General features: G+C 38.2%; 1 protein-coding gene across 1 annotated transcript in view; it reads left to right on the top strand.

The window, feature by feature from the left end:
- The window catches only part of aplf (aprataxin and PNKP like factor), a 22,413-nt gene extending 6,194 nt beyond the window's left edge, over positions 1-16,219 (top strand). Inside the window, exons 6-10 of the mRNA XM_038271051.1 lie at positions 753-928; positions 5,831-6,027; positions 6,228-6,344; positions 10,979-11,025; positions 15,906-16,219. Of these exons, the coding sequence (XP_038126979.1) occupies positions 753-928; positions 5,831-6,027; positions 6,228-6,344; positions 10,979-11,025; positions 15,906-16,105 (737 nt within the window). The 3' untranslated portion in view covers positions 16,106-16,219. The remainder of the gene's footprint in view (positions 1-752; positions 929-5,830; positions 6,028-6,227; positions 6,345-10,978; positions 11,026-15,905) is intronic.
- Positions 16,220-16,768: the final 549 nt, after the last annotated feature.

Here is a 16,768-nt window from a genome sequence, read left to right on the forward strand (position 1 = left end):
TTTTTCAAATCAAGGCCTGAATTGGCATTAAAATTCATTAAATGTGATTGTTTTAGCATTGAAAATTCTTTATTTAGAAAAAATGTTTTTTATAAAAACAATTTATTAAACAATATATATGTTTGCAAATATATTGCGATATATTATATCGCGTATTTGCGCAGAACTGCTTCTGGTTGATCGTAAAGCCATAGGTTCGGAAAAGAAGCTCGAGGCGGAGAAAAAGCTAGAGAATGGGAAAATGCTCATTTCAACAAAAGTGGCTGGAAATTGAGGAATTGCAGCCTGCTGACATATACATATGAGAGTCCTGGGTACTTATTGATGGCATTAAAAAATTTTTTTTAGTAACTTATTTTCAGTTATTTATTTTATTTTTATATTGTGTGTCATTTATGTAAGTAGGACCCATGTTGGATTCAATTATTTATTTACGGTAAACCTTCACTTCCAACCTCAGAAGGAAGATATTGATCAATGATGACTATATCATTTTATTGCTTGTTTTCATGTTTTGTATTTTTGGGTTTTTCTGCTTTTTGAGTAGATTAGGGAACAGCTGATGGAAAAGAAATGGACCTCAAAGCGTATTTATTAGCTTCCTGGATCACTGTAGCTGATGGAGACCAGGATGGTGTCTGGATTCAAATTCATAACATTGTCAGCATAGAGTTGAACTGGTTTATTGTCTGTTGCTGTAGCTCTGCAGAATGGAAATCAGTTATGACTTGTTTGACGTCTGTTTCCCGTAGTTCAGCCTGCTGTGAAGAAGCGTGAACAAACGTCTGCATCCTCAGCCACACAGGCTCCGTCCACTATATCCTCCTTACCGACAAGAGTGGAGCTTCATGAGGAGGAGGCAGAGGAGAGGCCACGGAAGAAGAGAAGGAAGATGAGAGGAGAGGAAGAACATTTACCAACAGAGACGGTATGGCTGAGAACAAAAACTGGTTTTCTTTTTTTTATTCCAAATTAAAATTTTAGTTTAAAGGGCCTACAGTTAAAACGTAAAAGGTTATGTGCCTTTTTGTACTTCAGGTAGTGTCTCTGCTGCTTCCAGAAAAAGCCCAGGCACTGATTTAAAAGAAAAAAAAACTCTATTGGAGACTTTGGAAACGGCCTGAAGGCACCAATCACTCTGAGTTCACCATCTTCAGCAAGCAGTGAGCACTGCTGCAAGCCCCTCCCTCCTCCAAACACTGTAGGCTGTCAGAGAAGAGTGACTTTCCTCTTTTTACCGCTGTATAACAGCTGCTGTATCCTTGACAGTAGTCAGAGGCACAGGCATCATCATCGTAAGTGTGTTAATCAGGAAATGTACTTTAGTGCAACAGTTTCAGAGGAAAAAATAGACTTTATTAAAACTATATTTATGTCCTACTTTGTAATCCAAGTCACAAAGGTAATCAGCTTTGAACCTGAATTTTACATCAGCTGTGGGAAAACGGAGCCGTTTTCTTTGCTATGACTGAATGAGGGGCTTTCAGGACGAGGTCGCCTTTAGGGAAGCAGGAAGAGACTCACAGCCGCTATCTCTGCTGTCTCCAGACAGTACTGGTAGAGGGATCGCTGCTTTCGCCTAAAGCTGCTAAACACCCCTAAAACACAGTGAAAAGGTCACTAGCTTTGTCTCTAGTTGTTTTTATTTAAAAACAATGGCTTAAGGGGTCTAAGAAGTCCCCAAATATAACGAGTAACTAAGTTAGCAACGCTGGACTGTCGTTTCCAGTTTTCCTCCTGTACCTACCCGATCTGTCCCGCTGTAGGTACCAGATCTGCTCGGGGCCCTGCCCTCTTCTTATGACGTCAACATATGGAAATCCACTCGGAGAAAAACTGTATTCACCCGTTTCTTAAGGATCTAATCTCTTTTGGATTCTAGACGTATTATTACCTACAGTATATTTGCTATTATTTTACATTTCATTCGCAATCTAAAGTAGAAAACAATCACTGTCAGTCTTGAAGGAAAGTAAAATGTGCTCTAAGATGGAGCTCTACCATTTAAAGAAAAAAAGTCTCAGCTTATTTTTATTCTTTTATGAAGATCTGAGGGCAGGGAAGGATAAATGGGCATCTTAAAAATGACTTTAGTAGATATATTAGACAAATAAAATAGTTATTCTACTTGAAGAAAACTAACAGTGACACAAAGTTAAACGCAGGTTAGCTTAATATGGCTAACTGACCGAGCTAAAAGAGGCTAACCTGTTAGCTACTGAGCACAGGTAGCTACAGCGCTATCCAGCTCCCCCCCTTTACACCATGGCCTTGCAGTTACTTTGTTCACCATACACATTTTTTTTTCAGTTTTGTTGTTGATCAGGTAAAACTTCATAGATTATTAGACAAGTTGACGCTGCAGATGCTCCCGACTCAGCACACGGATGCTGCGTGATCATCGTTGTCTGGGCAACCACAATGTTTTACATCATGTGGCAACTTTCAGCCAATCATGTAGCGTAATGTCACTGGCATGAAGCAGATCTGGTTCCTACACCGGAAGCACGATCCGTACCATCAGCTCATTTGTGCAACCAGCTGTACATCCGGGTCATCCTTGATGTCATTTTGTAAGAAATACCTAAATTATGTTTTTACCTCCCCAAAAACAGTATGCGTACTGAACTAAAATGTATTAAAGGTTAATAATGTATTTCCTGAGAATATAAATGCCTTAAAATCCTTTCTGTTTTATCACTCGTCTGTGTCCGACTGCCGGAAATGGGATCCTTTTTTACTTCCGGGAGCTTATTTTTTCAGCTGTGGATTTAAACATAAATCGAGTTCATGTTGACATTATGGTATATCATGCATAATCTAAAGAAAGAAACAACTAAAATACAGATAAACATGGTTAAATCACATTTTCCGGACTGCTCTGAGCATGTCCGATGATGACATCAGAGAAGCAGTTTAACGGAGAAAATGTAAAAAGCATCAAAATCGTCTCATAAATCTGATAAAAGATTTTTTAAAGATGTGTCTTAGCATTTTTTAGTGCGGAGGTCTTCAAAAGGGCGTCTGCGACCCCTAGGGGGTCCACAGCGGTACTGCATGGGGGTTGCGAAAGTTTTGGTTGATTAGACTTTTTATATTCCCCCTGCATTGTTTTCCCTTGGAAATTGAAAACATTTATTGAAATGTCTTTAAATCCACATTAACATGAATTCAACAGACTGTAGTAAACAGATAAATGGAGGCAGAAGATGTCTTTCAGTCATCAATGCTCACATTCAGCGACACACAGGAGCTCTTTCAAGCTGGGCGCCGTTTCATTCACAACACCTGTCCCATCAACCAGGAATCAGAATCAGAAATACTTTAATAATCCCAGAGAGAAATTACTTTCATTGCATTAGAGTGTTGTGATTCTATAGTTAAATTCTATTCCCAGCCTGCTGGGAAATTTATAATTCTGATACTTTAAGATGTTTATTGCCCTCCCCTGTAGGGGGGGTAAAATATCTTATTTAATCAGATATTATTTCAGCTGTTATATACTGTTTATGACACACAGTCCTACTAACTGTGTGTTAGAACAATAGATGAAAGAGTGATTCGAGCTCTAATCATGGTCAAACAATCATTTCTGCACATACATGGAATAAATTCACCACAACTTCTGTTCAAAATATAAGATTTTATTAACAAAAATCATTCAGCTCCAAGTCAAACGTATTTCAGTTTAACACTCTCAACTAAGACTAGTAAAACTCAACTAAACTAAACTAACTAGTATGTACAAAGAGGAAGGGAAAAACGGTTGAAAAACATATTACAGTTTAAGATGGATTCTGTGTTTGAAACCAAAGTTTATCTGGAAGAATTTGGGATATGATCAAATTAGCTTTTCACTAATTTTAGAGAAATTGGAATGTTTTCAGACCAATTGACAATGCAAATCCATGAGGTGAATAAAACATTATTTGGCCAAATAATGTTCTATTAAATGATTTGCTTAATCAAGAACCAATAACCTTTAGTTAAATGATTCTTTACCCTCTTTGAAATAGCTAGCAGCGAATAGACATCAGGATTCCACTAAATGACTCTTGGTCAGACTTGGTAATGGAAATGTAATGAGCATCTGAGGAACACATGAACACTAATGTTTCATCAGTGTTTAAATCCTTAGTGAATAAAGCTTGTCTAAGCTTTAGCAACGGCGCAACACATATTCCTGTAGCATAGCGTAGCATGCAGTCCATTCTTTAGCATCAATTAGCGTTGTCTTTACTCAGCAGTAAACACACGATATGATTAGCATCATCAAAAGACACATTGCTTGTTCTGTCCCTAATCATGCCAGACCTGCAAACCTTTTTCCATGTCCGTTTGGAAAGCTTGAGTTTCATCCAGTTTTGCAGCTCTGCAGTCAGGGACTCATTGTCTCAGTCTCACAGCAGGGGTCTTCTCAGTCTCACACCAGGGCATGCTCCTCATCCAGTTTGGCTCTGTAAGTTCTAAAACTCAAGAGAAATGTGTTGCAAAAGTTCTGTTTGCAGCAGTTAGGTTCTGAAGAGTTCTGACTCATCCTTGATGGTTCTGGGGATCTGGTTCCCCTGGGGCCTGCATCTCCACTGTGGGCCACAGTGGGCCCCAGCTTTGAGCGCAGAAGGGACCAGGAGAGAGGTGCTGGAGCAGAAGAGCAAAAGAGCAAAAGAGAGAAAGAGAGAAAGAGGCAGAATCCTGTGTGCTCTGTGGTTATGTTCTGCCCTCACAGAGGGGGGGTGGTGGTTGGTCACACCTCTGTGACTTCCATGATGCTGCTTTGGCTGAAAAAGGGGGGGCTGCTGAAGTCCCCCAGCTGTTATTCACCAAAGCTGCGTTTTCTTCTCTGGTCATCCTATCAGGATGAAATATGGACACTGGTTCCCACTGTCCAAAAAGTATGATCATGGCAAATGGCATAACAAGAGTGACTATAGGACCAGTTTAATAGAACACAATTTCATACAATATATATAATTTTGTGGTCCCCGCTCCATCTAACCATCAGTTTGGGGTCTTTGGCCTGGAAAACATTGAAGACCTTTGCTTTAGTGAGTTAAGGATAGAAATGCATAATTTTAGTACCATAATTACATTATTTGTTGAAACCTGGATGTATATCTAGTTGCCCATGCACAAATGAGCTGAAGGTACGGATCGTGCTTTCAGGACGGATCGGTAGCTTCAGTACAGAGAGCAGCACTCTGTAGGAAGCAGTTAGCTTTATAAGCTAACCGGTTAGCTTTATAAGCTAACCAGCTTCTTAGCAGCACAGAAGGTGGTGTTGGTTTTTCAAAATTAAGTACATTTTAACATTCCGTTATAATTTTTTTCATTTCAAAGTCTAATTATGATTAGAATATAAACACTATGATAAAAATAATATTTTTTACTTTGTTTTAACATATTTTTATTATTCATTCTTAAGGTATGGGGGCTTTTATTTTGCTATGGCTGTTTGCCACCGTCAGTTACAAGTAGAGGAAACCCTTTCTAAGGGTGAAATCGCATAGGAGGTGAAATCGCATCATCTGAGAATTAGTTTTTACAAAAACTCTAATAAACGACCCTTAGCTGTTAAAAATTAGGTATATTAGGTCCTAACCTTAGACAGTCATAAACCAACTGGCTGTAATTTGGGAATTACCGTATTAGGATAATTTCATCTCTGCCTGTTGAGACTAAACATCATCCAAAGTTGCTCCAAAATGACTGTGATGTCTGCAGACATGAGGACACTGATGGACATTGATGGACACTGATGGACAGATCTCAGTTCCTCCACAGGCTACGCCGCTCAGAGACTTCAATTGAACTTGTGTCCTCTTATTTTCAGGAGGTTCTTTCAGAGGAACCTGACTCCAGAATCCAGACCAAACCCAGTGGACCAGGAGTCTGCTCTGAGGCTGACCATCCAAGTATGGAGCTGGACGATGAAGGTCCATCACAAACGTCTGAAAGGATATCCCAGAAAGAGGAGAAGCTCTCGGCCCGAGTCAGAACGGCTTGTCCATATGGGAAGGACTGCTACAGGTGGGTTCACCTGCTGGGGACAATCTGATCTTTGGAAAAGGAAAATAAATAGTTTGTCTCTGAGGCTTCTCAGATAATCCTCTGGGTATCAGTGAGGAGACATCAGCTGCTTTAAACTAACAGATAATTTTCTCTTTCTGAACATGATGAATCACTGCAGAGCAATCAGTCCTCAATATCTCCTCTGCTTGCTTTTCCAGAAAGAACCCTCTTCATTTCCAAGAGTGCAGTCACCCAGGAGACGACGACTATGAGGAGGAGGAGGAAGAGGAGGATGGGGATCGACCAGAGTGTCCGTATGGCACTGACTGTTACAGGTCAGACATGTTTGCTTAGCAGATTTAAAAACCTGCAGACCTGGAAGCATCACCAAGCCGGCCGCTCGAGGGTTAAAGGAGGTTAAAGAAAAAAGTTTTAGTTGGACACAAACCAAGGACTTAAAAAGTCTAATTAAAGTAAAAAAACAAATAAAATGGCTGTTGGCTACAATTATTTATAATTAATCAATTATTATTTGGATAGAGAAAGTGCTTTATAGGAAATGATATTTTGAAGCAGGTGAAGCTCAAAGTCCTGAGTTGAGAATATTTACTGACAAAGAAAGTTTTCCAACCCAAATCTTAACATTATTGTATAATCTCTATTAGGGCTGGGTATTTTCGCCAAAGTCCTGAATCGATTCGATTTTGATTCATTCAGTTCTAAATCGATTTATTTTGATTCAATCTGTTTTTACAATAGTGAAAGTGGTTCAACCGTGTTTCAAAACACTCATGTATTTTGTTTTTTCCTGCCATATTAAACACAGAGTGCAAACTTGTTAATCAGACAGTTTAAACTTGAGATGTGAACAAAACTGTCTCAAAAGTGCAAACTTGTTTGTGAAAAGTGAAAAAGTGAAGCCTCACTCAAGCAAGCAGACGTGACACAGCAGACATGCATGAGCTGCATTAACTTCAATGCACAAACCATATTTGCAGCGTTGTCTGTAACAACTACAGGGTGTTTGTTAGTCAGCCCCCATTTGTTAATGTCTTCAATCAACCTATTAGCTATATTTGCAGCTGTTTGGCTTGAAGTAGTGCATCTTTCCTGCTCAGTTGAATGTGAAGCTATAAAACTAATCGATCTCATTCCCTAGACATCGATTGTGTAAAAATGTAAAGGAATCGATTCAAAATCGATTAAATGGTTCTTTTTACCCAGCCCTAATCTTTATAGCTTTGTCTTAATTAATATTTTTGAATGGGTTAAACTTAGCAAATAGCATGTTTTAGAATTTCTCTGCTGAACTTAATAATTAATTGATGCCTAAATTAGTTGACAATGTTTCTAAATATTTTCAATGAGATTAGTTGGCTCAGCTCTAAAGGAAGAATAAATAATCAGTTTTATCAAACCTAAACACAAATTCAAGTGCTTCATTTAAATCCTCTAATTTTGAAGCTGATGGCTACAAGTTCAACTCCTCCCGACCAGTAGGTGGCGCACTAACACTTTTGGCCGATGTTCACCCTTATTTTGATTTTACCTTAACCTGAGGAATGTGGAGCTGCTAGGATCTGAGCTCACATGACTTCAACCTGCTGTTCCTATTGGTGCAGAATCCGTTGGTGTTGATGTTGGCATCATGACCAGAAGTATATATCTTAATAGTTTAGTCATAGGTTGTCTGACTTCCTAAATTGAATCCTAATCCCTCAGACAGTAGGTGAAGTTTTTTCCACATTTCGTTGTGGTTAACAGTAGAAAGCTATCCAGGGTTGGGAAAGGGCTGCTGTGCTGAATCGTTACAACCGTCAGTCTTATGCTACGTTCACACCGGAAGCACTTTAGGTAGCAGAAGCAGCCGTTTTACATGCAAAGTCTGTGGTTGATGCGCATCAAGGCACATCAAAAGATCCTACAGCACGTCTAGAGCAGCAGGAGCAGTGCACTGTGACGCTTCTGAGCAGTCGAAGTAGCGCCTACGAGTTTTGAGCATCTGATGCGCGTGACGTGCTTCATTGGCAGCAGATGCTGGATTTAGAAAAGATGGAATTTTTTGTTGCTTGACGCGCCTCATCAACCAATCAGAGAAGCTGATCTGGGAGCTGGCAAGGAGACGGACGCAGCACTGCTGATGCAGATCAATATGATTGCTAACCAGAAACAATTAATTAATGTCTAAATTAACTTAACATTTTAATTAAGACATACACTTAAAACCTGCCGGCAGAATATGTTCGCTTTTATTATCCTGGTGCCTGCAGTTTGTATCACGTTTAAAAAAAACACTAATATCTACTTCCATTCGCCATGAACAGTAGGTGAAAACCCCCAAGAGGCGACCAGACCAGAGGCAGCTGCTGCTGTTATCCCAGTGACAGCGCACCGCCAGTATGTGGGGGTCTGAGCTGCTCCGATGGCGAAATAATATTTTAAGGCAGGATCGTAATCTTTATGAACTGACTGCACAGACCATGTTTTGAGGTCAACTCTCTCGCTTAAAAATATATCAAAACTACTTTTTACCCACTGATCACAGCAAATATGGAAGTAAATCTGTGTCGCTGGGATTTGAATTAAAAATGCCACTGAAATTTAAATTTAAAATTTTTTCAGTGTTAAAATATATTCAGAACACATTTTTGACATAAAAAAAAATTCATTGTCATTACACAGTTGAAGTTTCATTTGTTATTTTCTCTTCAAGCTAAAAATTCACATTACTATTTCAAAGTGATTACATTTTCAATACTTAGTTTTCAGTTTAATTGTTGTGTTACAAAAATCTGCATATTAAACTTTCACTCAACGGTGAGTTTATTACTTTAATTTTTCTGTATTTGAGTTAGCGTTAGCTTGCATGACCAGCACCGTCATGCTGGTTTTCCTTCAGTATAAGCGCCACACGCATCACGTCACCTGACTAAGGAAACGTAACGGGATTGGCTGGGTGTTGGACGCAGCAATCCATCACTAATGTCTATGACCTGAAGTAACCCTTCCCTTTTTACACTGAATTTAGACCCCGAAGTTAAGACAGTGAAATAGAGCCAGTTGAATCTCAGGAGGCTGAAAATATTGAGTTTGAATTTTGAAAGGTTGAATTTTTTTATATACAGATTTTTGTTACACTGAAAAATTAAACTGAAAAATAATTATTGAAAATGTAATCACTTTGAAATAGTAATGTGATTTTTTAGCTTGAAGAGAAAATAAAAAATGACATTTCAACTGCAGAAATAATGACAATGAATTTTTTTTAGGTCAAAAATGTGTTCTGAATATATTTTAACAATGAAAAAATAAGCACAAACATACAACATTTAAATTTCAGTGGCATTTTTAATTCAAATCCCAGCGACACAGATTTAGTTCCATACAAATATAGCAAAGCTGCTCTCTGCCATTGAACACAGGAGCAGCAGAAGCATCAGATGCATCTGGACATACTTTACTGGACGCGCTTCAGGAGCATCAAAGATGCTCTTGAGTTGCGTCTGACCGTTATGTGTACAAGCATAAAAAATGAAGCAGCCGGTACCTTCCTGCTGTCCCCTGTGTCTGTTGTGAATGTAGAATTACAGATATCATTACGCGAAGGACGTCAACATGAATTAAGCTAGCCAAATTAGGACTACAGCCTTCCAGAAAATACAAACAAAAGTTACTCAAATTGAGTGAACAGCTGAAGCTCTCTCATATAAAACTCCAAATATATGAAGGGGTGAGCATTAGCATGTGTCACAGAAAGAAGGGGGAGGAAAGCTTTTTTTGTTAAACTCTGAGGTGGGCTGTGCCTATTCGTCCTGTCATTCAAAGGACTCTTCATCCCAGCAGTGGATATAGGAGAGTTAGCAGGTTCCTATGCTAACTAAATTGCTACATGCTAACTGCCAGCACTATTCGCACATCACGGCGACCGCTGCCGCAAGCTGAAAAATTGCTATCACTAGTAGTAATAAGGACGTTTGCTCTCACATCTATGAGGAGCCACATGTGAATGCCTCAATAGCTTTAGTTCCAAATGCAAGAAAAAACGAATAAAACAGCCTAAATGGGAGGCAAACGGACTTATGATCAGTTTTTCTGAAGACATTTGCAAATCTATCCAAGAGTCTTTATCAGTCTCAAATGCTAAACTTTGGAAATAAAGTCTGTAGAGTTTTGGTTTTTGTATTGAGTGTTTCCAACCAAGGTCATAGATTTGAAAACATTAATCCTGAAAAGTCATTAAATGGTAATTGAATGCATTGTTTCCAGTGTCTGGGGAAAAAAATCAAAGTAAAGATGTTAATGATTTGCAAATGGAGAGTGGCAATGTTCTGCATCAGGTGGCAGTTAAACATGGCTGCTGAAATCACTGCTGAATCAGAGAGCACGTATGCTAATGTTGGCAAGATATGAGCCAGCTGATGTAGTTTACGGTTTTCAGTTTGACAGCAGGTGACTCAACTGTCACTTCAGTCAATTAAACTGCCCAGATTGAAGCATATACCGGTAAGAGTCCCTGATTAATGGATGCCAGATAACACGATCCACCATGGCAGTAGCATGGAGAGATCAAGTTTGATCCCGTCTTTTGTAACCGGTTGGCCGGAGCTGAACAATCAACGAATCCATAAATGAAAATCCATGAAATGGAGTTGAGTATTTGCTGTCCAAAATCTACAGACTCCTCCAGTAAAGGTCATAACAGTGTGACAGCTTCAGTCCAGAGTAGGTTAACAGAATAACTTAACTCAGAATACCGGCTGTCCAGCTTTCTGAATCCCTAAAACCAGGATATGCAGATATCTACCCTATTCTAGTTCTATCATATCCTGCCTTCAGAAAGTGGTGGCCTCTCAGAGCCACGGTGGTACCATTAACTAATTGGATAATAAACCATTGATGATCTTGCAGCTCTGTTTTTGCATTGACCTACATTTCTTCAGACCTAAACTCTTGTTGTCTCGGCCTGCAGGAAGAATCCCCTCCACAGGAAGGAGTTCAAACACACAAAGAAACCTGGTGAGTAGCAGCAACCTTTGTTCAATGTCAGTGTTTAGTTTAGGATTAGTTTTACATTTAAATACATTTTTGTTGACTAAACTGACTTAAAGCAGGCAATAAAAAGAACCGATATTGGCCTCCAGCTTTGGACATTTTTTACAGTTAAATCTGATTTTTTATAGATTATAAGAGGGCCAGCGAACACCAAAGATCACTTTTATTTACTTTTCATATAAACGTAAGTTGCTCTCAGTGTCTCAAAAGTAGTGTTGCACCGATGGCATATTTTGTGCCATATTGGCCGATACCGATACCATCTGTTTGAAATTAATGTGTGTGTATATATGAGGAATTGCATACTACTTGGATGTAAAATAATTGCCATCATGGCTTTGTCAAGCTGCTGCCTGCCTTTGAGAAGCAGGAAAAAGACTAAAACAAAGTGAATCCAGTAGAACTTTTTATTGCCTGCCTGGAACAGGTGACAATAGTTGAATAACCTTTTGGCTCTATAATGGTATCGGTGCCCTATTTGTTGGTGCAACACTACACAAAATTAGGATATTGGTTGAATGCGTTTTATTGCGTCTGAAGCTCGAATAATTTGATTATAACATCCTGGATTCAAACTGGACTTATGTTATATGTAGTGCTAGCTGTAACGTTAGCTCATTACCAAGACAAAAATAACTAAATTATAATTTCACAAATGGACAACATACAATAGGTAGAGTGGATCCACAGACACTACAGACAACATATAAGACAAACAAAACACAAACAAATGGCCATAACATAAATGATTGAATGTTGTAATTATTGTGTGCAAACCTTCATGTACAGGTGCTGGTCATAAAATTAGAATATCATGAAAAAGTAGATTGATTTCAGTAATTCCATTTAAAAAGTGAAACTTGTATATTATATTCATACATTACATACAAACTCATATATTTCAGATGTTTATTTTGTTTAATTTTGATGATTACAAATGACAACAAATGAAAATCTCAAATTCATCATATCAGAAAATTAGAATATTACTGAAGACCAATAAAAACAAAGGATTTATAGAAATGTTGGCCAACTGAAAAGTATGAACAGAAAACTATGAGCATGTACAGCACTCAGTATTTAGTTGGGCCTCCTTTGGCCTGTATTACTGCAGCAATGCGGCGTGGCATGGAGTCGATCAGTCTGTGGCACTGCTCAGGTGTTATGATAGCCCAGGTTGCTCTAATAGTGGCTTTTAGCTCTTCTGAATTGTTGGGTCTGGTGTATTGCATCTTCTTCTTCACAATACCCCATAGATTTTCTATGGGGTTAAGGTCAGGAGAGTTTGCTGGCCAATTAAGAACAGGGATACCATGGTCCTTCAACCAGGTACTGGTAGCTTTGGCACTGTGTGCAGGTGCCAAGTCCTGTTGGAAAATGAAATCTGCATCTCCAAAAAGTTGGTCAGCTGCAGGAAGCATGAAGTGCTCTAAAACTTCCTGGTATGTGGCTGCGTTGACCCTGGACCTCAGAAAACACAATGGACCAACACCAGCAGATGACATGGCACCCCAAACCATCACTGACTGTGGAAACTTTACACTGGACTTCAAGCAACGTGGATGAAGTGCCTCTCTTCTTTTCCTCCAGACTCTGGGACCTTGATTTCCAAAGGAAATGCAAAATTTACTTTCATCAGAGAACATGACTTTGGACCACTCACCAGCAGTCCAGTCCTGTTTCTCTTTAGCCCAGGCAAGACGCTTCTGACGCTGTCTGTGGTTCAAGAGTGGCTTGACACAAGGAATGCGACAGCAGAAACCCATGTCTTTCATACGTCTGTGTGTGGTGGTTCTTGAAGCACTCACTCCAGCTGCAGTCCACTCTTTGTGAATCTCCCCCACATTTTTGAATGGGTTTTGTTTCACAATCCTCTCCAGGGTGCGGTTATCTCTCTTGCTTGTACACTTTTTTCGACCACATCTTTTCCTTCCCTTCGCCTCTCTATTAATGTGCTTGGACACTGAGCTCTGTGAACAGCCAGCCTCTTTAGCGATGACCTTTTGTGTCTTGCCCTCCTTGTGCAAGGTGTCGATGGTCGTCTTTTGGACAACTGTCAAGTCAGCAGTCTTCCCCATGATTGTGTAGCCTATAGAACTAGACTGAAAGACCATTTAAAGGCTTTTGCAGGTGGTTTGAGTTAATTAGCTGATTAGAGTGTGGCACCAGGGGCCATCAATTTTGAACCTTTTCACAATATTCTAATTTTCTGATATGATGAATTTGAGATTTTCATTTGTTGTCATTTGTAATCATCAAAATTAAACAAAATAAACATCTGAAATATATGAGTTTGTATGTAATGTATGAATATAATATACAAGTTTCACTTTTTAAATGGAATTACTGAAATCAATCTACTTTTTCATGATATTCTAATTTTATGACCAGCACCTGTATGTGTGTGTCAGGCCCTTTTCTCTCACTGCCCATCTTTACCGAAGCTCCTGTAACTTGGTCAACGGTAAAATGGCTGCTTTTCCGTCTATTTATACTAGGGATGCATGATATAATCGGCCCCCTATCTGTATCGGCCTTAAAACTGAATATCGGACATCGGCCACCCCACCGATATTTAACCCGATATTTGATCAGCTTCTGAGTTTCTAAAGTCTAAAAAAAAAAAAAAAAAAAACAAATACTACTACTTCTTCCTCAAAAACTTCTTTTTTACAGACTTAAAAACTTCTAAAGACGAGGGAAAAAATATTGATACGTTAAAATATCCCAATATCTTCATATGCTGATATATTGCCATTTAAAAACACCATATCAATCTCAAATTTTTTTCCATATTTTTATATGTTGATATATTGACGCGGTATCGATCTATTTTACTAACAAAATCTCACAACAATTTGCAAAATATCACGAGAGTTTGTAACAGGACGATGAAATTTTACGAAATTTTGAAAGTAAAATAGATCGATACCGCGTTTTTAAAAATCGATTTGATATGAGCATATGAAAATATATTTGAGTATATTATTTTTCAAAGTGTCAGAAATGGATAACAAAACTGCTATTTTCAATGACTACTTATTTTTGTCCAGCTTTAACATCGGTATCGATATCGGTTATCGGCTACATGAGTTTTAAAATATCGGCATATCGGATATCGGCCAAAATCCCAATATCGTGCATCCCTAATTTATACGCAGGTACTTTATCTCTAGTCAATAAACAGCGAACCAGTTACTATTCTGCTGTAAGACAACCTGGGATAACTTTATGTCAGGTGCTATTTCAGTCCTAATTCTGAAAGTTAGGATGTTTTTTGATTTTTATCATCCTTGATTTAAATCCATTAAGCAGGTTTTGGGTTTCATTCTCTTTTAAACATACTTGTTTTAAATGTGCCATAAATTGTTATTACTATTTCCACTCTTTCAGGAAAATATGCCACTTTGATTCAAATCTTTCAGTATTTAATTATTTATTTTTTTGCAAATCTATAATTTTAGTTAATAAACTCATAGCTCGGTTAGCTCGGTTTCGGCTGTTTGATCTTTAGAAGAAAGCTGCTTTCATTCAGACTCTGCTGGTCTCTGGTTCCAGGTCTTTCCTGCAAAAGTCTGAGCTGTCTGGATGGTTGAATGCAGATCATACCTAACTTTAGATCAAACTTTGAGCCATAAGGGATATTTCAGACAATCCAGTTATTCAGGGGAATGGGAGTTTTGTCTGGGGAAACAAAGATTTTCTATGTTTGATCTACAGAGAGTCAACGATTTTCCAGGAAGCTGCATCTTATATTGAGTTTCTTGAGAGTAAGGGTGGGCGATACAGCCTTAAAACCTTATCACAATATTTTGTGGTACTATCATCATAATGAAAAAAATTGAAGAAACTCTACATTAATTCTTTGAAGTCATTCTCAGGTAGCTTTATAGCTGTGAATCCATGCCTGAGCAATCAATTTAATGCAATTCAAATGCGTTTAATTAAAAAGTACTTATTTATTAATCCCAAAGAGAAATGAAATGTTCCAGAAACTCTGGAGCAGTTTTTGAACAAACAAACAGAGGATCTAAAGTTCTCTCCAAAAAGAACCCTAGAATCATGCTAAGCAGAGCTATTCCAATGTCCTGCGACCTTAAGCAGCGCTGTTCTAGAATATATAGCTCACAATCACAAGCACTACTCTTAAAAAATTACACACATTTAAACTATGCTTCATCAAGACCACTTTTACATAAAGAAGGGAGATTTATATTACTAAACATCCCATAGTAAATGCATTTAATCATATTCTTTGACAATACTAATGCCCCAATGGAGAAAAATAAAAGAAAAAAATAAAATTTACGCGTTTGAGTTTTTCATCATCACTAATTCTAAATTATTCTTTAGATGATTATTTTAAGTGATGTTTTAAAACTTATTAGCTTACGGTCTTGAAACATCCTGGTCCAACTTATGTTCAATATTCCATCCAAGTAAATGTTTATCTTATGGCTGTGAGACAGGACAGTTTAGGGATATAAAGTTGACAGGAACTGCTGCTTTATGAAGTAAACTGAAGTGACCTTTGCTCAGAGCAACAAGAGTTTTTAACCAAACAAATTTCATTAAACTGATGTGAAATATAAAGAATGTTAAAGCATTATATTCAGTGATTAACCCTGTTTGATGCCAGAGAGTGTTTTACATGTAGGGCTTCTCTTACTTTCTTCTCCCAGATGGAAAATATTTCTGTTTTGTGATGAACATTAAAATGTTTGCAGCTTGTTTTAAAAAAAAAAGAAAAAAGATCTGCAGTAAAACGGTCATAAAATTAGGTTGTATGATATAATCGATACATTGCAGTATTTAAGATTTAATGACGACTTTAATCTCTGCAGCTCGTTCGACTCGAAACATGACGAAAAATTCTCCAGACGAAGATGTCTCTGAAGATGACGGCAGCTTCATCAACGACGACAGCGATGACCTCGGCAACGACTCGGACTACGTGCCTCCTCGCTCGGATGACAGCGAGCAGGAGGACGTCCAAAGACTGCAGAAGGAGGCCAAGGTCTTCCTGAAGAAAGGGGGGAGGTAGAGGGAGGAAGAACAGCTGGTGTTTCGGCCAGTTTAAAGGGACAGTAGGGGAAGACAAGTCCTCGATTCACTGAAAATAAAGACTGAGCTGCTTTCAGAATCAAAGCAGGTCCCAAGATCCAGTCTATCTAATCTTTGCCTCCATGATTCATTGCTTGTTCACTGATCTAACGATAGTAGGAAAAACAGGACAGAAATGTTTCACATTCCTGGATTTATTTACACCAAACATGACAATAGATTTGGAGCCTTGCAGAAAAACATAAAAATGACAGTTTTTTTTATTTAACAAGGTTCAGATCCGTAAAAGTCTAAGGCCTTATTGGTATTAAAAAATCTTAAATCAGTCTTAACATTTTTACCGCGTCATAAATAATAAATAAGATTTTATTATTGCAATCCATATGAAATGTTAAAATAATTGACAATAATTTCTTTTATATTTGCCAAACAGCTCGCTGTAACCATTATTGGTTCCATCCCGATAGCGGGACCAATAAAAACAATGTTGCGGCGGGTTTAGGTACCAGATCAGCTCGAATCCTGCACATGCCAGTGATGTTGAGCCAGTCTCATCTAGCCTTGATTATTCAGCACTTTGGTCTCTGATCTTTTTTTTTTTTTTTTATAAATGAACTTCAAATCTAAATAAAATTTCTTCTTG

This window comes from Cyprinodon tularosa, unplaced genomic scaffold, assembly GCF_016077235.1.
Source record: "Cyprinodon tularosa strain WSP-4 unplaced genomic scaffold, ASM1607723v1 ctg79, whole genome shotgun sequence".
In the NCBI taxonomy this organism is placed as follows: domain Eukaryota; kingdom Metazoa; phylum Chordata; class Actinopteri; order Cyprinodontiformes; family Cyprinodontidae; genus Cyprinodon; species Cyprinodon tularosa.